The sequence below is a fragment of the Podarcis muralis genome, chromosome 6 (genome assembly GCF_964188315.1).
Source record: "Podarcis muralis chromosome 6, rPodMur119.hap1.1, whole genome shotgun sequence".
Taxonomy (NCBI): Eukaryota; Metazoa; Chordata; class Lepidosauria; order Squamata; family Lacertidae; genus Podarcis; species Podarcis muralis.
Genome location: NC_135660.1, coordinates 10976153 through 10997919, shown reverse-complemented (window position 1 = coordinate 10997919; position 21767 = coordinate 10976153). Strand labels below are relative to the sequence as shown.

At 45.5% G+C, this 21767-nt stretch overlaps 2 protein-coding genes across 2 annotated transcripts; one reads left to right on the top strand and one right to left on the bottom strand.

Moving 5' to 3' along the window:
* MRPL47 (mitochondrial ribosomal protein L47) lies at positions 1-8571 on the bottom strand. Its single transcript, XM_077929751.1, has 7 exons — positions 8414-8571; positions 5642-5787; positions 5136-5196; positions 3673-3769; positions 2101-2231; positions 633-728; positions 1-270 (listed from the first exon to the last, which is right to left on the bottom strand). The coding sequence occupies exons 1-7, from the start codon at positions 8503-8505 to the stop codon at positions 135-137; spliced, it is 759 nt and encodes a 252-aa protein (XP_077785877.1). The 5' UTR covers positions 8506-8571; the 3' UTR covers positions 1-134.
* A 1400-nt stretch (positions 8572-9971) lies between these two features.
* On the top strand, positions 9972-19903 carry NDUFB5 (NADH:ubiquinone oxidoreductase subunit B5). The gene is made up of 6 exons (XM_028731628.2): positions 9972-10130; positions 11100-11188; positions 14334-14400; positions 15053-15114; positions 16293-16399; positions 19664-19903. The coding sequence occupies exons 1-6, from the start codon at positions 10004-10006 to the stop codon at positions 19782-19784; spliced, it is 573 nt and encodes a 190-aa protein (XP_028587461.2). The 5' UTR covers positions 9972-10003; the 3' UTR covers positions 19785-19903.
* The last annotated feature ends 1864 nt before the right edge of the window (positions 19904-21767 follow it).

Sequence of the window (21767 nt, the reverse complement as noted above, 5' to 3'; positions counted from 1 at the left end):
TTTTACAAGAAGGATGAAACAACTTTATTTTGGTAGCAGCGGAAATGAGCTTGTTTTACATCACATGGTATGTTTTGCCTTACTCTTTGTCCATTTACAAGCAGTTCAGGAGGAATGTTTATGCAACAATTCCATCAAACACTGCCAACTTCACGTTGACTTTCAGACTGAGCACCAAGATGAGGGAATTGTTTCTTTAAACGCTTCTCTCTCTGCTTCTGCATATTCCTCTTCCTTGATTCATTGCGCAAATATTGTTCAAGTCTGAGTCTGCAGGAGAAAACCAACCAGTGTAAGTTAGCGTATAAGTTGTTTGTTTTATTCACAATTATATACAACAATGTATATACAACAATGTTTTTAGCAGGTGCCCAAGAGAACACAGTGAAGGCGTCTGCTTGAGCTCAACAGGTAGGGAGTTCCAAAGTACAGCCGCTGCCACACTAAACACGTTCTTACAAACACAGACACCTGTGTGACACCTGCAGTGGTGCCGATTCTGCCGATCGCAGTGGTCGAGCAGGCACATGTAGCGCAAGGCGATCTCGTAGCTCTCCCAGACAATCAGCAAAGGAGGACAAATGGTAAGAAGACATATAAAAGGGTCTGGTTTTAAAGGCTGCTGGTCTTACCTGTTAAAACGATTGACATTTGGCAAATAGTAGAACCGCTTTCTCTTATGCTTTGCATTTAGGTACCAAGGGATTGGCCATTCCCTAAAAGTGTACCTGCCAATGACAGACGAGGGGAATGTGTGAGATGAGATTCTTTTGAAAAGCTCATAATTATGTCTAGCCGCCTCTTCCCACCCCAAAACCTCAGGATACATTACACAACATTTTAGAGCCTATTTTTAGCTAAAACACATCAAAGCGCACATACAAGCATCAGTCCCTAGTTCACCGTCAGTAGCTGATCTGCCCTGACCAGTTCTTATCTTAGCAAATTATTTGGTGGTTTCAGATGATAAAGGCAGAATGGTAGGTTAATTATTTTAGGGTAGTAGCAGCACTCCCCCCTCCTTGCCACCACTTTCACTAAGGAAAGCCAAAGTGATAACTAGTCTTCCCAAGCCTCCACTGCCCTTTAGAAACTGAACTGGCTGTACGTGAAAGGCAGCCCTCACCTGCTTGCAAAGCACATAATGGAAGGCTCCACCCCATACATTGAAAGTTCCCTCCCGCTCTGAATAGCTTACAGAGAAAATGTGCCAGAAAGCTAAGAACGTCAAATGGTAGAAGAGACCTTTTTTTGTTCGCTCTTAACTTAAACGGGGAGTTCTTTCCACAATACGCTTTGCTTGAATATATGAAACTGCCTTGCACTACATCACGTCATTGGTCCATCCAGCTCAGTCCTCATACCCTCATATTTCTAAAGTAGGTGTGGATTCTTACGTGGTCAAAGAGGCAGCAACTACACACAAGGCAGCAGCATGAGCAGGGCCGGCCCTACCATTAGGCAGAGTCGGGCAATTACTGCCCTTAAAAGCTAGCCTGCTGCCCTCAGGTGTGATGAAGGATGCTGTCCCAGTGTGGAGGTAAGATTCAACTGCCAATCCAGTTGGCATCTGCTCATGGGATGCAGGGCACCATCTCTTTTGTCCTTGGCCTCAGGCAGCAAAATGTCTTGAGTTGCTCCCAAGGACCAGGCTTATAGAAGTACAAAATAAAACTTTAGGGGGAAAAGGAAAACTAAAGGGAAGGAAACAAGCCTCCCCTCCCCAACTCAAAACCCAGTGAGGATTAAGCATGCTCACTGGCCACTGAATGCTAATTGGATGTTTGGAAAAAATATTTTTAAATCTGCTGGCAGAGGGATTAGAAAAAAAATGTCGGGTGACTGACACTGAAAAGGAACATTCCACATTGTTTAGCGTTTCCTTGCATGTCCCAGTGGCACTGTATTCGGACTGGCAGTGGTTCCCTGAGGTCTCAGGTGGAAGTCTTTCCTAACTCTGCTAGCTCAAAAGATGGAGAGGCCAAGGACTGAAGGTGGAATGTTGTACAAAGTGTCTGCTCTACATGGAGCCACGCTTGGTATTTGCTCTCCCCGCTACACAAATGCTGCTCAATAAACACCAATAATTCTTCCTTGTACCAAAATACGCGGCCCAAGAAGTCATGTCTCCATTCGCCTGGTCTCTCTTTCTCCTGGCCAGTCTGTAAGAGCCGCAAAGCGTCTTCCCTTTCCTGGATGACAAGGTCCATTCTATCCATGGAATCTTTCACCTGAAGACCACAAAAAGAGAGTTTCAGCTCCAAAGCCACCAATCCACGCGAAAGAGCCTGAGCCCAGGGGAACTCCAGACACTAGCTTTTCCCAAGCTGGTGCTCTCCTGATGTTTTGGCCTGCATCTCCCATCAACCCCAGTCAGCACAGCTGTCATGGCTGATGGGAGTTGTAGTCCAAAACATGGAAGGCATTCTGTTGTAGAATGTGCATGGGCTTAGCAGTCTTATACAGTGGTATCTCGGGTTAAGTACTTAATTCGTTCCGGAGGTCTGTACTTAACCTGAAACAGTACTTAACCTGAAGCACCACTTTAGCTAATGGGGCCTCCTACTGCTGCCACGCCACCGGAGCATGATTTCTGTTCTCATCCTGAAGCAAAGTTCTTAACCTGAAGCACTATTTCTGGGTTAGCAGAGTCTGTAACCTGAAGTGTATGTAACCTGAAGCGTATGTAACCTGAGGTACCACTGTAACAGGTTTTGATTGTCCCTACAAACTAAACCACACTTTGCTGGGAAATCTGTTTGTGAAAGGCCCATTGGAACGAGAACTATGAAATATATAGAAAACCCTTTCCTTGGAGTCTGCGCCAAAAACTTGCCAATGGATTGTGCTTTAACAACCTGAACCATAACTACACTGTCGCTGGGCAGCACTGCTGTTGGGTGGAACCTCTCCACCAGAAACTACAACCAGGCTTTCTGAGACTCGTATCCCTTACTTACAGACTTATTTCATTTTACTATGTGCGCTGGCACCAGAAAATAATTCAACTGGAAACTGCTTCAGAATCCTGCACCCCCTCCCTTGCTGCCAGGGCTCACACAGCCAGGGTTGGTGGCAAAATACAAGGAGGGTGAGGGCAAATCAAGAGTTTAAGGAGCCTAACAGAATTAGGGAAAGTTTATAGACTTGCTTCATCTTATTTGACTCCTACATAAATGTAGGTAAAAGCTGTAAACAGTCTTTGGAAGAACTGCAAATGCTGCCTCCTTTACAAAGAACATAGGGTTGCCCATGTCCAGGTTAGAAACTGAGATATGAAAGCTAGGAGCTAAATGGCACCTTAAACCTAGGTTATGGGTGCAGCAACAGAATGTCTAGGAACACCTTTTTATATAACAAGTATACAAAGCTTAAAATGAATGAGCTGCAGCTAAAATATGATGTTCATTTTTCACATGGTCTAGTCCTTCCCCTGTCCACCCCCCTAATATTCTTAAGAGGGTCTCTTCACCAGTCTTCAGAGTAGCTGGAAGTGGGGAGGCAGAAAAGGGTCCTTCTTTCCTTCCACTTCGTAGTTTTAATCTGAAATCTTAGCCGCAGTACTGCACTCAGAGCTCAGAAACTGCTTGCGCTAATGAAATTCCCTGTCGCAAAATGCGCCTAGGACAACAGGAGTTTTGAACACTGGCAGTGACCTCAGCATCATGTTACCTTATCTAATCGCTCTGGGCTTGGCATTGGCAGCCTCTGCCGTTTTGCTTCTTGCTCCAACGTTAAAAGCATGTTTCGCTCTTTAAGCAGGACATACCTAAGTCAAAGAACATGTTGGTAAGTACTAACAGATTGTTAACTGGGACTCGTTTGCCCTACACACAGGTCATGCTATCCATAGTTTAGTGTTATGTCAATAAGCAATGAGAAGCTTGGGCTGAAATTCTTCCTCCTCCCATGTAGCTGGAGGTGAAGATTGAACATTTTTGCTTCTGCCTTTGATTAACTATTGCTCACCATGTTGGCTGGACCCAGAACTGTGGTTAATCTTAACTGTGGTTTGCTTAAACTGTGATTTGAAATGGGTATGTTTGAAAATAACTATGGCTAACTGTAACCAGAGTTTGTTGGTTCTGGGTCATATGAGAAATTACGTTTAAACTAAAGTGGAAGCAAAAGCTCTCAAAATGCTCCTTATGGCTGTCCACATGCAATTCAACAGAGCTTTCTGAAATATGTGAAATTTTGTCCAGCCACCTCTGCCCACTGCTTCTTGGCTAAATTATAATGATATAGGGACAGTGAGTGTCACAACTAGCAGAGGAAAAAGACAAGTTAAAATGAACTTTACTTCTAAGACAAACGGTGAAAACTTGGAATAATTATAGGATGAAATCAGGCCCAGAAGTTTCCCTTCTTAGCATTCATCTTAAAGTCACTCAATGTTTTTAACGAGAAATCAGCCATCAGAGTTTGTAAATTGGGGGAAGGGTGCACACAAATTTAGGGATTTAACAGATGAAAGTTTGCTAACATGGAATGAGATAGCTAAAAAAACAGGAGGCTAGGTACTCCATGCTTTCAGAATTTTCAATTAAGGAATCTTTTGTCGAGTATATGGTAAGGAAGATGACAACATGAGAAATCACAATGGCAGCTAATAAATCAAAAGGCCTCTTGGCAAAAACCTACAAATTACTGATTGACCTAAGTAAAAAGGAGTCTGTCTTCAGGATAAGGTGAGAAAAAGAAGTGGGATTTACTATGCCAGAATTGAGATGATTTAAGATTTGGCATACAGTAAAAATCTGCACTAAGTTTATCAATAAGGGAAATACAGTACAAGCTTTTATTGCACCAATATTTAACTCTTGCCAGGTTGAATAGAATGTTTATGGAAACAAATGCTAAGTGTTGAAGTGTCTGGCTGTAAATGCACAACTATATTACACATGTGGTGGGAATGTCAGCAAGCTTATGAATTTTGGAAGCAATCTGAGTCAATAATATTAATGGGTTAACACTGAGATTTTCCCCAGTGTTGATTTTAACTGGACTGAGGAGGATATTCCTGGATTCTGAAATCATGACCAAGCAGTTCTTGAAATATTGTGCATAAGGATGAAACGAGTACAGTAACTTTAAAGAAACACAAGCCATTAGATACACTGAAATATACTCACCAAAGTTTGTGCAAATCCTCACTGCTCTTGCCTCGGAGCTGTTCTACTGTCCAAGAATCCCCTGTGGAATCCACAAAGCACATCAGTGTTTTGGCAGGGGGACAACGACTGCTCAAATCTATATGGGGAACTGTTCTAAGGACCCAACCAGACTGAAATCTGCTTTGCACTCATGAAAGCTTCACCAAAAAATGAGAGTTAGAAAAGGTGATACAAAAGATTCTTCAACATTATCATGTATAATCGTTATCATGTATAATCAAATATTTTTAAATGAACAGAATTAAATATAAATAATGCTAACATATTATTGGACATAATGATATCTTCAGGTGACATATTCTGAATAAGAGTGTACACCTGAACAGTGACTTTACAGACACATGAAGATATATGCTAGCACAGAATGTGCTGCTATTGAACTTTTACAATCCCACCTAGCTTACATATCCACAAAGTGGGAGGCCAGAAGGGGAGTCAAAATAAACAGATTCTGAGTATCTTACCAGATTTGACTTCTGTCTTTCCCCAGTTTTGGGGGTCATCAAAAAATTCCTCCAGCCCATTCCGAGGCAAGGAGGTATGAAGCAACATACAGGGAGAGACTGTTTCTACTTTTGTGGCATTCTTGTGCAGGTTGTTAAGGATGAATCTGAAGGACAATAAAATAGGATTTTTTAAAAAAACAACAAAATGATATAGGCACACACACAAAAGCCTATCAGGGATGCTGTAGCAGTGAATATTCTGCATCAGCAGGAGACTGACTAGGTGACTTTTGAAGTACCCTCCTATTCTACAATTTCATATCAAATTTACCTAGTTTAAAGCAAATGTTCGAAGTGTTTAAGTGGTTTTTGAAAACCGAATACCTGAACTAAAATCACTTTTTGAGGAAACCTAGATATTTCTTTAAACACTCAAGAGACTTCAGATCTGGACCCTGTATGGTGGGTGACCCCTCTAGCAAGCTAGTCTATGTAACAGCTATACTATGGAAGCCCACTTTTTCCCCTAGAGAAGGCTGCAACTAATTATGTACAAATCAAATCGAACTCCCTGAACACAGTTGGACTTTGATAACATAACATCATAGAACTGTGGAGTTGGAAGGGACCCCAAGCCCCTGCAATGATGTTTAGTCGGAATCTGCTTTCTTGCAACGTAGAAGCCATTGGTATGGATCTACCCTCCAGAGCAGGAGAAAACAAGCCAGTTCCATCCTTCCATGGGGACAGAACCTTGAGATATTTGAAGATGGCAACTCAACGTCAGGAAGAACTTTCTGACAGTAAGAGCTGTTGGACGGTTGGAACGGTCTCTATTGGAAGGTGGTGGACTGTCCTCCCTTGGAGGTATTTAAAGCAGAGGCTGCCTGGCTGTCCGCCGCGGATGCTTGAGCTGAGATTCCTGCATTACAGAGGGATGGACTAGATGACGCTCGGGGTCCCTTCCAACTCTGAAATTCTATGATTCATTTACCTCACTGAACATGGTAGACTGGTGAGCCTACTGGTTTCCCTATTGCCACCCTGTGAGATCAGAATGGTCAGTACTTGGATTGCCAAGTTGGAGAAAGGGGGAGTTAAAAATACAAAAACAGTCAACCAACATCCTCCCCCATGGATTCCTTAATTGGTAATAATAATAATAATAATAATAATAATAATAATAATAATAATAATTTATTTATATCCCGCCCTCCCTCCCCAGCCGAAGCCTGGCTCAGAGCAGCTAACAACAGTAAAATAATACAGCATTCTAAAATCATTTCATTATAAAATCAGTTCAAATCAAATTGATGGCAACCATTGGGCTAGAGTTCTGTGAAGAATTACCAAAGGACGGGGTCAGGCTGTGCCTTGGCCAAAGGCCTGGTGGAACAGCTCCGTCTTGCAGGCCCTGCGGAAAGATGTCAAGTCCTGCAGGGCCCTAGTCTCTTGTGACAGAGCATTCCACCAGATTGGAGCCACAGCTGAAAAAGCCCTGGCTCTGGTTGAGGCCAGCCTAACCTCCCTGTGGCCCCGGATCTCCAAGATGTTTTTATTTGAAGACCATAAGGTCCTCCGTGGGACATACCAGGAGAGGCGGTCCCGTAGGTACGAGGGTCCTAGTCCGTATAGGGCTTTAAAGGTTAAAACCAGCACCTTAAACCTGATCCTGTACTCCACCGGGAGCCAGTGCAGCTGGTATAGCACTGGGCGAATGTGATCCCGCAGAGAGGACCCCGTAAGGAGTCTTGCCGCGGCATTCTGCACCTGCTGGAGTTTCTGGGTCAGTCTCAAGGGCAGCCCCATGTAGAGCGAGTTACAATAATCCAGTCTGGAGGTGACCGTCGTGTGGATCACAGTGGCTAGGTCAGGGCGAGAGAGGTAAGGAGCCAACTGCTTAGCTTGGCGGAGATGAAAAAATGCCGCCTTTGTTATAGCTGCAATCTGCGCCTCCGTGGAAAGGATGGTGGCGAAGATTACACCCAAACTCTTAATGGACGGTGCTGGTACTAATTGCACCCCCGCAAGAGATGGGAGTTGCCCCCCCAATCCCATATTGTCCACTCTGGGCGGCTTCCAACAGAAAGCCCTAAACGGCCTCGGTCCTGTATAGCTGAAGGAGCATCTCTACCCCCATCGTTCAGCCTGGACACTGAGATCCAGCGCCGAGGGCCTTCTGGCAGTTCTCTCATTGCGAGAAGTGAGGTTACAAGGAACCAGGCAGAGGGCCTTCTCGGTAGGGCCCTGCCCTGTGGATGCCCTTCAGATGTGAAGGAAATAAGCAGCTATCCTATCTTTAAAAGACATCTGAAGGCTTCAGGGAAGTTTTTAATATTTAATGCTGTATTGTTTTTAACACTTGATTGGGAGCCGCCCAGAGTGGCTGGGGAAACCCAGCCAGATAGACGGGGTATAAATAATAAATAAATTATTATTATTATTATTATTACTATTACTATTATTATTATTGTTGTTGTTGTTGTTGTTGTTATATATAAAAACGTAATGAAACATTAAGCATTGAAAAAGTAGCTTGGGCGGGGTATAAATAATATATATATATATATATCGCAATGAAACAGTAAACATTGAAAAAGTAGCTTGGGCGGGGTATAAATAAATAAATAAATAAATAAATATAATATATATAAAAAACGTAATGAAACATTAAGCATTGAAAAAGTAGCTTGGCTTGAACTCGGCACGGGGGGAATTCAAGGAATAAAAGGCACACGGTAAAGCGGAGGTCGCAGGGCGCCTCCCTCCTCCCGCCCGGCGACTGCCCACCTGGGAGGAGAGGACGCCGACGAGCCGCCCCAGGTCGCTGCAGCCAACCTCAGGAGCTTCGAGAACGGCCGGCAAAGCGCCGCCACCGCCATGACATCTCCCGTTTCCCACAATGCTCATCGGCCGCCGCCGGAAGGCGTCGGCCCAGGCCCATAGAGATTGCGAAGGAAGTACGCAGGGGCACGCAGGCCTAGCTTCCGGTTTGGGTCGGAAGCCGCTCTTCCTTGGGGTTTCCTTTGGGTTCAGAGCAGGGTCTACCCTCCGCAGCGCTGAGCATTCCTAGAGCGGACCTCCTTCCCCTATTATCCTTTAAGAGGGTGGAGGGGAAACGGTTCAGTTTGAGAAGGAAGCGCTATGTGTCTAACTTTTCCTTTCCCCACAACGCTCCTTGCCTTCGAGCGCATATACAAGAAAAATCGAAGAGGCGACCGTGCGAGGTCGCCTTCCGCAGTAAAAACGTCGGTCTTTGGGCACCTTAAAAAGCGACACCACGAGCAGCCTTTCGTGAACTATAAGCAAGAAAATGAATCCAGCTCATCGTGTATTTTTAAATCCGTTTTGGCTGACGTGAAAATCGCATTGGATTGAGAAATTCAGGATTTTTACCGTTGACAGTCACTGAGCAGTGGCTGGACTCCGCCAAGAAACGAAACATAGCGAGCCTTTCCTGCTCTTGTTCAGATCTCATTTTTGAGGGGTTGCTTTGATTTAGCTTTTTAAACATTCACAAATGAACTCTTCAGATGCAAACACTGCTCAAGGCCTCCATTATTATTATTATTATTATTATTATTATTATTATTATTATTATTATTATTATTATTATTATTGGTGCAAGTCAGTGAAGTGTAACTCTGTGTAACAGAGCATCCAGCTGATGCTTAAAAGAGATTTGGGCTCTGATTTATAATGTGCAATATGAATAGTGGATTGAGTTGCAGGGAATCATAATGATGATAATGATAATGATGATAACAACATGATGTCGCTTTATCTTGCGCAAGGCAACCCAAAGCGACTTACAACCAAACAACCACTTGCATGAATCGCTCTTACGCTCTTATCCAGTACAGTCTTTACAGTGTCTACTCGGAAGTAAGCCTATTTGAATTCAGTGGTGCTTACTGGAGAAATACAGCCTTTTTTTCCTTTAAAGGATTTTGCATGCAATAGGACCATAGGCGTTGCCAAGGCTGTGGGCGTGGGGCAACTTAGATCAAGTAAAACCATAGTAAAACATAACTAACTGACCAATCACGTCGGTTCTGCGCCCCCTAACAAAAATCCTGACTATGCTCGTGAATAGGACCCGAATTAAAACAACAACAACTCTTTGCCGCTTATCTTTTGCCTGGGGGAGAAAGACGGGAAGAGTCGCAACTGCACTTCCTACGAGCATCTAATAGAGAAACCCCGTCGGGTTCTGCGAGCGGCGCATTGAACTCGGAAACCGGCTCTACGTGGCAGTCTTCTATTAGTGAATCTACGCGCCGCCCTGGCGCCCGTTCTAAAGATGGCGGCGACGTGCCTTCAGCCCCGCCCGCCGAACACGAGTCACCTTCCCTCGCTGTTACCTTGCCAGTCGCAGGCATGGCGGCCATGAGCCTCCTGCTCCGAGCGGCGGCTGCTTTCGCGGCCAGGAGGACCTTTCCCGGCCCGGGTCTCTGGGGTCGCTTCTCCCTGCCTGCGCGGGCCGCTGGCCGCTCTGTGCTCATCGGTATGGCTTCCCTAGGGGACGGGGGGGATCCGTGGGGTGGGGTGGGGGGTTTCCCGTCTGGTTGACCTTGAGGATTTGGGACAATCGCTGAGTTTTACGGTGTGTCTGTGGGGGGGGGGCGTTGCCACCATATATGTGCAATAATAATAATTTTACATATAATATCTAATCGTATTATATCTAATTGCCGTGACTCCACTGCCTGGGAAACCTATTGCGCAGGCAGAAGTTCAACTGGTGAAGGTTCCTCCTAACCTGCTTGGTTTGGGCCAGCCATGCATATAATAATAATAATAATAATAATAATAATAATAATAATAATAATAATTTTATTATTTATACCCCACCCATCTGGCTGGGTTTCCCCAGCCACTCTGGGTGGCTTCCAGCCGGATATTAAAAACAATACAGCATCAGACATTAAAAACTTCCCTAAAAAGGAACGCTTTCACTTGTCTTTTAAAAGTAAAATAGTTGTTTATTGCCTTGACATGTGCTGGGAGGGCGTTCCACAGGGGGCATCTGCCACTCAATCGCAGTCCTTCCCCCAAGGGCTACTTTTCTCGGAGGAAGGGTATGCTTTCAAAGGCATGCCAATGATGAAAATAAATAGCAAAGCAACCCTGTCTCGGCTGGGTCAGAGCTGGACAAGTCCCTTTATTATTATTATTTATTATTTGTTGAATTTATATACCTAAACCCCAGGAGTCTCAGGGCGGTTCACAGAATAAAACCAAGATATAAAACCACAAAATACATAATAAAAATAAAAACAACAGCCCAATAGCCCCCCCCCCCAAACACACACACACACACACACCCCACAGTCTCGGTTTTTTGCTTTGCAAGAATAGCTATGTGGGAATGTGCAAAAACAGGAGAACACAACCGAAAGTCTCTTTGTCGGCTTGACTGGGTCACAGAAACCACAGCTGGCTTTGCGCTAACACGTGGATTTGATTTTTGCAGCTCCAGTACGCCATGGCAGTGGAGGTGGGAAAAGAATGTTTGTCATCCAGGCGACGGATTTTTATGACAGGCGATTCCTGCTTTTGTTGGTGAGTCTCCACTCTTTGGGGAGGGAGGAATTGTAGGAAACCAAAAGGTGTCACACAGGATATTCTGTGATATTCTGTGTTCTAAATGCTACTGTATTCAGTCTTCCTAAGCCCAAGGTTTACCTTAGAGATGGCTTCTTGAGCTTTGTAAGCAGAGCAGAGATACCTGTGGACCAGGGCCAGATTTAGGTTTGATGAGGCCCTAAGCTACTGAAGGTAATGGGGCCCTTTATATGTGATATTTTAGGGAGCAGAAGAAGAGGAGGAGGAGGAGTTTGGATTTGATATCCCGCTTTATCACTACCCAAAGGAGTCTCAAAGCGGCTAACATTCTCCTTTCCCTTCCTCCCCCACAACAAACACTCTGTGAGGTGAGTGGGGCTGAGAGACTTCAGAGAAGTGTGACTAGCCCAAGGTCACCCAGCAGCTGCAGGTGGAGGAGCAGAGACGCGAACCCGGTTCACCAGATTACGAGTCGTACCGCTCTTAGCCACTACACCACACTGGCTCTCAGACTAGTAGGCAGGGCCCATTACTTACATCATAGGAGCCTACATAACACAAAACACTTTCGCTGTATGTAGGTTTTATTTTATTTGTTTTTTATCTTATGTTTTGGAAATGTACATCCAGCTTTTCCCCCCTTTAATTTTTTGGGGGCCCCCAAGAGCGTGGGGCCCTAAGCTATAGCTTGTTTAGCTTATATGTAAATCCGGCACTGCTGTGGACTATAAAAGTCGCCTTTCTGTTTTGCAAGAGGATATACGATATACAGGTGGATTTTTTTTAGCTTATTGGTAACTATAGGATTAGAAAGGGGGCAGTATCAACTCCACTTTTCCTAGAGAGCCCTTGTACAACCTACAGATAGGTAGCCGTGTTGGTCTGCCATAGTCAAAACAAAAAAAATTCCTTCCAGTAGCACCTTAAAGACAACTAAGTTAGTTCTTGGTATCTGAAGAAGTGTGCATGCACACGAAAGCTCATACCAAGAACTAACTTAGTTGGTCTTTAAGGTGCTACTGGAAGGAATTTTTTTTGTCTTGTACAACCTGTTACCGTGGGATAAGGGTGGCTGCAACTTTGCAGCAGTTCTGGTGACTGTTGTTTGTTTCAAGGTTGGACGTGAGCCCAGCTACAATGCTGGGATTATTGTATCATCGGCAGAACTATTGGGTTGGGGTCATCATGTTTAGGTCGGGATCCATGTATGCACCAAAGAATTGCTCATTTGTTTTCATGGCAGCACTTCCTGCTGCCCAAGAGATAAGTCTCTGTTCAGTGGCTTGCCTCTTCAGCAGCTGGTATCCATATCAATGAAGAGAAGTAGTTTTATTTTAAAACAGTGCTCCAGCAAAAACAATAAATGAAATTCAGGATTCTTATCTCTCTTTGTGTGCTTTTTACTTCTTTGGATCATTGCCATAAACAGACAATAAGATATTTCAGAGTGAACGGTGTACATTCATTTAGAGGTCTTTTCACATAAAACGCCAAGTGGTATCTGAATATTCAAGAGTTTTAAGTTCTGAATAAATGACCATTTCTTCTTCTGTTATTATTTCTAAACCACTCTTAATCCAAGGATCACACAGTGGTTTTATATTTTACAAGATGAAAACACCAAAATACATAATTTAGTAAGAAACAAAAACAATAACCTCCCCCCCCCCAAGTTTAAAAGCCTATAGATTGTTTAATTAGATAGAAGAGGAATGTTATTGTCTGAAATATTAGGCTAGAAAATATATCCTAATAGTCCAGATTGTAGTGTTTGTATTGGGAGAGGTTCAGTGTTGGAAGTGTTCAGAAGCAGAAGGCTCTTTAATACATATTTTGTGGTGATATAAACACACAAAGAAATATTGAGAGATGGTATATGAGGAACTTAAGCAAATGTCTGAATTCACATTTCAAAAAAATCCAGAAGCCTTCCTTTTAGCAATAACAGGAGAGGAGATACCAAAGGAAGTCAAAAATCTATTTTTGTATGCAACAGCGGCCACAAGAATAGTCTATGCAAGGAGCTGGAAAGAAAAAAAATTACTCCAACAAAGGATCAAAGTTTGCATAAATTAGTAAAGGTAAAGGTACCCCTGCCCGAACGGGCCAGTCTTGACAGACTCTGGGGTTGTGCGCTCATCTCACTCTAGAGGCCGGGAGCCAGCGCTGTCCGCAGACACTTCCGGGTCACGTGGCCAGCGTGACAAGCTGCATCTGGCGAGCCAGCGCAGCACACGGAAACGCCGTTTACCTTCCCGCTGGTAAGCGGCCCCTATTTATCTACTTGCACCCGGGGGTGCTTTCGAACTGCTAGGTTGGCAGGCGGCATAAATTAATAGAATTTGTAGAATTACCAAGCATGACGGCAAAATAAGAAATTGGGATGAAAAGAAGATAAGAAGCGTGTGGGAATGTTTTGGAGAATATTTATAAAGAGATGGCATTTAGCTTAATCTACAAGTAGGGGACGCAAGTGGCACTGTGGGTTAAACCACAGAGCCTAGGACTTGCCGATCAGAAGGTTGGCGGTTCAAATCCCCACGAACGGGTGAGCTCCCGTTGCTCGGTCCCTGCTCCTGCCAACCTAGCAGTTCAAAAGCACGTCAAAGTGCAAGTAGATAAATAGGTACCACTCCGTCAGGAAGGTAAACAGCGTTTCCGTGTGCTGCTCTGGTTTGCCAGAAGAGGCTTAGTCATGCTGGCCACATGACCCGGAAGCTGTACGCCGGCTCCCTCAGCCAATAAAGCGAGATGAGCGCTGCAACCCCAGAGTCGGTCACGACTGGACCTAATGGTCAGGGGTCCCTTTACCTTTACCTTAGAAGTAGGGATGTGTATGTGATCAGCAGTAGACAAGATGAATTAATTGAAGGGATGAAATAGGGTGGAGAGATAACAGTGAGGCAGCGAAACAAAGATTTTGAACAAGGAATGACAATGAAGGATAGGTTGGGAAGTCTGTGTAGGAGCATGGTAAGATGACAAATGTATGTGAAAAAACAACAACTGAAAAATGCATAAATAAAAATTACATATTGAGAGGTTCTAAAATTACTGGGGCTTGATGAAGATGTTAGGGTACTGTGTATTTTTGCCACGTAATGATCTTGCTGCTTCTCGTTTCCTTTCACTTTCTAAACAGAGGTTCTACATTTTGCTCACCGGAATCCCAGTTGCTCTAATTATAACATTTGTCAATGTCTTTATCGGTGAGTATTTCTGCAGGTTTCATCCTATTTTGAAGGGCTGACATAAGAAACTGTGAAGAAAAGCGAGCAGTTGCATCTCTCCTAAAGAGCTGCTCTTTTTCAATGACGTTAAATCTGGTTTGGGTTAGTAAAAGAACTGCGAGGTGAATTTTCAAAATCCCCTGGAAGGAATGGTCTCAAGGAGTCCTCCTTTCTTCTGGCCTCAGTGGATGGTGCGAACCATTATCTTAGTTCGCTTAAAACAAAAAAACCTGTAGGTGTTAAAACTTTTTGAATAACTACCACTTAACCAGAGAAATGAGTCTCTTAGCCAGTTTGTTTTCATGCCATATCTGCTACCTGTAAAACTGAGAATTTTTAATGTTGGTTATTTGTTGTGTGGAGTACAAGGCATGAATTGTGTTTGTAGGGACAGGAATTCCCCACCCTCATTTGCATGTTTCTCCGCAGTTTTGTGTGTGCGCTTGCTTGAATGTACATCTCCTTGAACTTGGTGGGACTTACTTCTGAGCAAACATGCTAAGGACGGGACAGCAAACTTTGAATTAGTCCTATTTTGAAGATAATACGTTGTGGCTGGCAACAGTATTCTTTCTTGACAGTGTTTTTGGAAGTCTATTGCATTTGAACTGAGCTTCTTCTTTCTCACCAGGTAAAGCTGAACTGGCTGAAATCCCTGAAGGTTATGTCCCAGAGCACTGGGAGTACTATCGTGTGAGTAATAATAATAATAATAATAATAATAATTTAAAATTTATACCTCGCCCATCTGGCTGGCTTCCAACAGAATATTAAAATACAATAGTTTATTAAACATTAAAAGTTTCCCTAAACAGAGCTGCCTTCAAATGTCTTCTAAAAGTCTGGTAGTTGTTTTCCTCTTTGAAATCTGGTGGGAGGGTGTTCCACAGGAAGGGTGCCACTACCAAGAAGGCCCTCTGCCTGTTTCCCTGTAACTTGGCTTCTCTCAGTGAGGGAACCACCAGAAGGCCCTCAGCACTGGATCTTAGTGTCCAGGCAGAACGATGTACAGAGCTGAGTGCTTATTGTAATCCCAGCTTGGGAAGGAGCTTTCTGGGCTGCATCCAGTCTTGCCTGCCTGCAGATGAAAGGACTCCTTTTGTTCATGGAAGGGAGTTGGGTCCATTGGAAGCTTCCACCAGAGGCAGGAGGATGGTGGCAATTTCTGCCAGTTTTCTTTTGCTCCTTAATCCTACCACCGATGCTGATCCAAACCTCCAGAGCAGATATTTGGAGGGTGGGAAATAAGGGGCTGTGAATTCTGGAAGCGTGAATTGCTGAGCAGCGCCTCTCCCCGTCCCTCTAGCACAGGGTTGGTGGAACTGGATTGAGTCGGGCGAGATCCTGACATTCCCCAACCCCTGCAGGTCCCGTTAACAGCTGGATTCAAGTTCTAGCAACTAGAGATGTTAGGATTTGATCCAGGAACATCATGCATACTAGGTACATGGTCTTCCAGTGAATTATTTTCCCCCCGATTCCTCCATCTGCCCATCTTGTTAGATTCCTGTATCTCGCTCCATTGCTTGCTCATCCCCTTTCCTTCAGCAGTTGGTTCTCTGGGCTCCTGATCCCTTAGATTCCTACCTTTTAGGCCCTCCTGCCAATCAGCTCTCCACCCTTAGCCCGCCTCACAACAGCTCCTCTTTCCTTGGGGTGTGTACAAAATTTTAATCCCAGTCAGACTGGGAATTTTACTTCCATTTGCTTCTCACAGGACGTTTCGTTAATGACAGCTTTGCCCCCCCGAGTAGCTTGAAGATTCCATGACATCACACCAGACAAGCCAATCCGTGTCTGAGGCTTCTCTGCTGTATATGCACGCAGGTGCTCACGATTCCTTAGTGATGCCTTGCTTTGCTTTTCTCCAGCATCCGATAACAAGGTGGATTGCTCGCAATCTGCTCGACCCTCCTGAAAAGGACTATGAAAAGGGGTTGGCTTACCTTTATGCTGAATCCGAGAAACTTGAATTAAGGTAGGGAAAATCAACAGGTAATTTGGTGGTTTCCCAAACTTAGGGACATTAGGAAGCTGACTTATTGTATACGGAGTCGGGCCTTTGGCTCACCTGCTGCAGTATGGTGTGGGGAATCTGTGGCCCTCCAGTTGTTACTGAACTCTGACTCCCATCAGCGCCAGTCAGAATGGCCAGTAGTCAGGGATGATGGGAGTCCTAGTCCAAGCACACTTGGGTGCCCATGGGTTTGCCATTTAAGAATAATAATAATAATAATAATAATAATAATAATAATAATAATAATAATTTATTTATACCCCACCCATCTGGCTGGGCTTCCCCAGCTACTCTGGGCGGCTTCCAAAAAAATATTAAAATACTGTAATACATCAAACATTAAAAGCTTCTCTAAACAGGGCTGCCTTCAGATGTCTTCTAAAAGTCTGGTTGTTGTTGTTCTCTTTGACATCTGGTGGGAGGGCGTTCCACAGGGAGGGCGCCACTACCAAGAAGGCCCTCTGCCTGGTTCCCTGTAACTTGGCTTCTCACAGTGAGGGAACCGCCAGAAGGCCCTCGGTGCTAGACCTCAGTGTCCGGGTAGAACGATGAGGGTGGAGATGCTCCTTCAGATATACTGGACTGAGGCCGTTTAGGGCTTTAAAGGTCAGCACCAACACTTTGAATTGTGCTCGGAAACATACTGGGAGCCAATGTAGGTCTTTCAAGACCAGTGTTATATGGTCTCGGCGGCTGCCCCCAGTCACCAGTCTAGCTGCCGCATTCTGGATTAGTTGTAGTTTCCGAGTCACCTTCAAAGGTAGCCCCACGTAGAGCGCATTGCAGTAGTCCAAGCGGGAGATAACCAGAGCATGCACCACTCTGGCGAGACAGTCCGCAGGCAGATAGGGTCTCAGCCTACATACCAGATGGAGCTGGTAAATAGCTGCCCGGGACACAGATTTGACCTGTGCCTCCATGGACAGCTGTGAGTCCAAAATGACTCCCAGGCTGCGCACCTGGTCCTTCAGGGGCACAGTTACCCCATTCAGGACCAGGGAATCCTCCACACCTGCCCGCCTCCTGTCCCCCAAAAACAGTACTTCTGTCTTGTCAGGATTCAACCTCAATCTGTTAGCCGCCATCCATCCTCCAACCGCTTCCAGACACTCACACAGGACCTTCACTGCCTTCACTGGTTCTGATTTGAAAGAGAGGTAGAGCTGGGCCAAGCAGAGGCTCTTCAGGGTTTCAGACACTGAACGTTCCCAGCCCAACCTCGAGATGCCAGAGATCGACCCTGGGACCTTCAGGGCAGATGTGGTACCACTGAGCTACAGCTCTTTCTAAAGTTGTGTTGAACTGTTGCTGAACTGTCATTTCAGGCATGAGCCAAAGTCAAGCAGGGGGTTGAAAGACAGACTTCTTGCAGTTACCGTATTTTTCGCCCTATAGGACGCACCATCCCATAAGGCGCACCTAGTTTTTTTGGGGGGAAATAAAGGGGAAAAAATTATTTTCCCCCCCAGCCGTGGGGCTGGGGCGGGGGAAGCTCGAGCTTCCCCCAACCCCAGCCCCCAAACAGGCAGCTCTCTGCAAGCCGCGGGAGCGCTCCCGCTGCTTGCGGAGAGGTCCGCGAAGCCTGGACGCACTGAGCTCAGCGCGCACAGGCTTCAGCATGCAGGAAACTCTCCGCAAGCAGCGGGAGCCCAGCGCTGGGCTCCCGCTGCTTGCGGAGAGGTGTGCGAAGCCTGGAGAGCGCACCGACCCCTCTCGCTCTCCAGGCTTCAGCGAAAGCCTGCATTCGCCCCATAGGACGCACACACATTTCCCCTTCATTTTTGGAGGGGAAAAAGTGCGTCCTATAGGGCGAAAAATACGGTAATTGGAAATGTTTTTGCTACTCATCGTTCTGTGGTCCACTTTGTGTTTTGTTGCTGGAGATGCTGAGCCGTGATGTTTCTTTGATAATTTCGTTGGCCAACGTCTGCCAACACCCTTGGGGGGAAAATCCATCTAATCCAGTCCCCCCCACCCCATGCTGTGAAATGACATCCAAGCAGGGCAGGGGAGGGACTTTTCCCTCCTGGGAGCCAGAGTCAAAAAGTGGTCAGGGTCAGAGGCAAAAGGGAATGAACAGTTGCGACTCTCTCCTTTGAGTTGCGGGCCTCAGCTGATCTCTGTGTAGTGAATAGCATTGCTTATGGGCCTGTCCCTGGTGAATATACAATTGTCCCTCCTGTTGCCAGGACTGGTTCAGCTCCTGTTGCCAAATTCCTCCCCACAAACCTGCAGGCAAGCACACAGCCACACGGAGAAAGGCTAGCCTGAATGCGCAGGGAACCGGTGGCCATTTCCAGAAGCCTGGAGGTGAACGGTTTCCAGGAGCCATAATTGTGGCTACAAGTTTCAAGCTCCCCCAAATGTTCATTCTTGTGCATGGTAGTTTTTCTCCACCTGCTCCCTTGTATGGGCTCATGCGGAGGAATTTGGCACTGTGAGCTGGCCTTAATTGACCTAATTGACCAACTTAAGTATCCAGGCACATGGGTATTAAATAGCATATGGGTTGCAGCCTCCGCCTGCCAAATTCTACATCGAGGCAGATCCATCTGCTCTGCTGCTTTAAAATGTTGGCCTGACTGGTTGTATTTGGCTTGAACAATGGATAACGTTGGCATGGCTCATCAGTCCCTTTGGAACACGGTTAAAATAGACTCGGTTTAATGGGAACAAGCAAAATGCTACCGTAATCACAGGTGAAATATGAAATCACAGGTGCTTCCTGCTTCTGCCAGGAAACAGGCCATGATCCGGCTTGTTGTGTAGTCCGAACTTGGGCTCATGGTTTCCTTACAAACAAACCATGAGTGGCAACAAAGGCTGGCTTTTGGCTTACTGCTCATGGTTTGTTTTGGGGAGGAAGCAAACCATAACCTTGTGTTCATATGACTTAAGAATCAATCAGTTTCTGTAAACCGCTTAGAGGTCTTTCTACAATCAAGCAATATAGACATTATGTTTAATAATATTAATATTAATATTAATATTAATATTAATATTAATATTAATATTGTGGCTTGTTTCCTGGCATGGGGGCAGGAGAGGGTGAAAAATGTGTCCACGATTCCAGCAGTCTTCACTAGTCCATTGCGCATTCACATTAAACCACAGCTTATTCTAAGTATGGTATAACGTAACGTGCGAGCCAGCTCCTTTGTACAACTGTTTGATCGTCTTAATTTCCTGATTCTCCTTCCTCATCCCGCTATTTTCCTTTTATAGGAAGCAGGAGAAGACAGCACGCAGGCTAATGCAACAGCGGGGGGATGGACCGTGGCATTTCTATGAAACCACCCCCGCAAGTCTTATTGATTATTCTAACAAAGCAACACCTGACAACTAAGCTGGTTATCCACCTGTCTCAGAGGTGTGCACCCATAAAAGAGTAGCAGAATTATGTAATGTATATATATATATCTGACTTTGTAATTCAAATAATAATAAAAAAAGATTTGGCTTCTGGTTTCTTTCCTCGCCCCTCCTCCATGCACGCAAAATCTGCTTTGGGGGGTCTCCCAGTCACCTGTGACTTTGGGCGGTAGGCTTCTCTAAATAAGAATGTCTTCGGCAGGTGCCGGAAAGAAAACAGTGAAGGCTGCTGCCTGACATCAATAGGCAGGGAGTTCCAAAGAGTCAGCCCTGCAACACTAAACAATCGAGTCCTTACAGATGCGGTTGCGGGTATTATGTGGCACCTGTAAAAGTGCCAATTCTGCCAGTCTAAGGGGTTGAGTTGGCACATAGGGGGTAAGGCAGGCTTGTAGGTAAACTGGTCCCAAGTTGTTGACCGGCGCCCCATAACTCATCCCAGTAGGGGAATCAGCAACCAGTGCCGAACTCTGAGCTGCAGAGTTTCACGCTAACTGCAGCTTCCGGCGCAAGCTTGGAATCAGAATTGTAGAGATGAAAGGGACCTCAAGCGTCATCTATTCCAACCCCTTGCAATGTAGGAATCTCAGCTGAGGTTTTTGTGAGAGCAGCATTCAAAATATGCTGTTGCCCAGAATTCCAACACATTCCGTGTAATGAAATGCATAGCTTAGCCCTGCCTCCTAAGTGTGATGTTTTTGCCTACTTTTGTAGGAAGAGGCTAGTAGCGGTTATTTGGGACCACTAGAGGGCAGCCCTGTCTTTCTACATCACAGCATGGCCAAAATAACAACAGCATAGGGCAATCCTCACAAGGCGAAGCTCTCCAGCCTTTGCTGTGCCCTGCCCCACACTATTTACTATGGCTGTGCGACCTGCATCCTTTCCAAAGTTTGATGCCATTGCTGTTCTCTCTCACAAACTACGCAGACCTTGCCTAGTTCCCTCTCCATCACCTGCCCTGCTCCTCACATGGACAAGCCTGTACCAAAACAAATAACACTCCACAGACAAGCAGGGTTGTATAGAGTGATTGATTTTGGCTGGAGAGTCTGGGTTCAAATCCATGTTCTGCGATGAAGCTCACTCAGTGGCCCTGATTCTTGTGGGGATAACATCAACCGGGGCACAGGCAGCGGAAGACCCCACAATGTATGCATACTCCTTGCTGGAGGAAGGTGGGATTAAATATATGTAACGCCATAGGGGCCTTATCTAATAGGTGCTTTCAGTAGCCTCTCTGTTATACCAGGTTAGTTGAGTCACCTGTGTCCTCTTAAGTCAGCTGCCCTCCTGATGCTGTTAGACCCCCAACTTGGAATAGCTCAGTCGGTAAAGGTAAAGGGACCCCTGACCATTAGGTCCACTCGTGACTGACTCTGGGTTTGCGGTGCTCATCTCGCTTTATTGGCTGAGGGAGCTGGCATACAGCTTCCAGGTCATGATACAGCTTCCAGCATGACTAAGCCGCTTCTAGCAAACCAGAGCAGTGCATGGAAACGCCGTTTACCTTCCTGCCAGAGCGGTACCTATTTATCTACTTGCACTTTGACGTGCTTTCAAACTGCTAGGTTGGCAGGAGCAGGGACCGAGGAATGGGAGCTTGTGGGGATTCGAACTGCCAACCTTCTGATCGGCAAGCCCTAGGCTCTCTTAATTTGTGGATTGTAGGTTCGAGCCCCAGTTTAAAAATTCCTGCACTGCAGAGGGTTGGACTAGATGACCCTTGGGGTCCCTCCCAACTTTTGCTTGATTCTGCTTGCCCTGGGGCTGAGATCTACAGGGGAGGCCCTGCTGGTAGTTTCGCGGCCATGTGAGGTTCATGGTTTGGAGGCACGTGAGAGCCTTTTCTGGGGTGGCCCCTCGAGTGTGGCATGCTCTCCCTCCGAGATGCATGTGGTGGTGTTACTGTATACATGTTGGCATCACGTCAAGGCACACTTTTTTTTGCACAGAG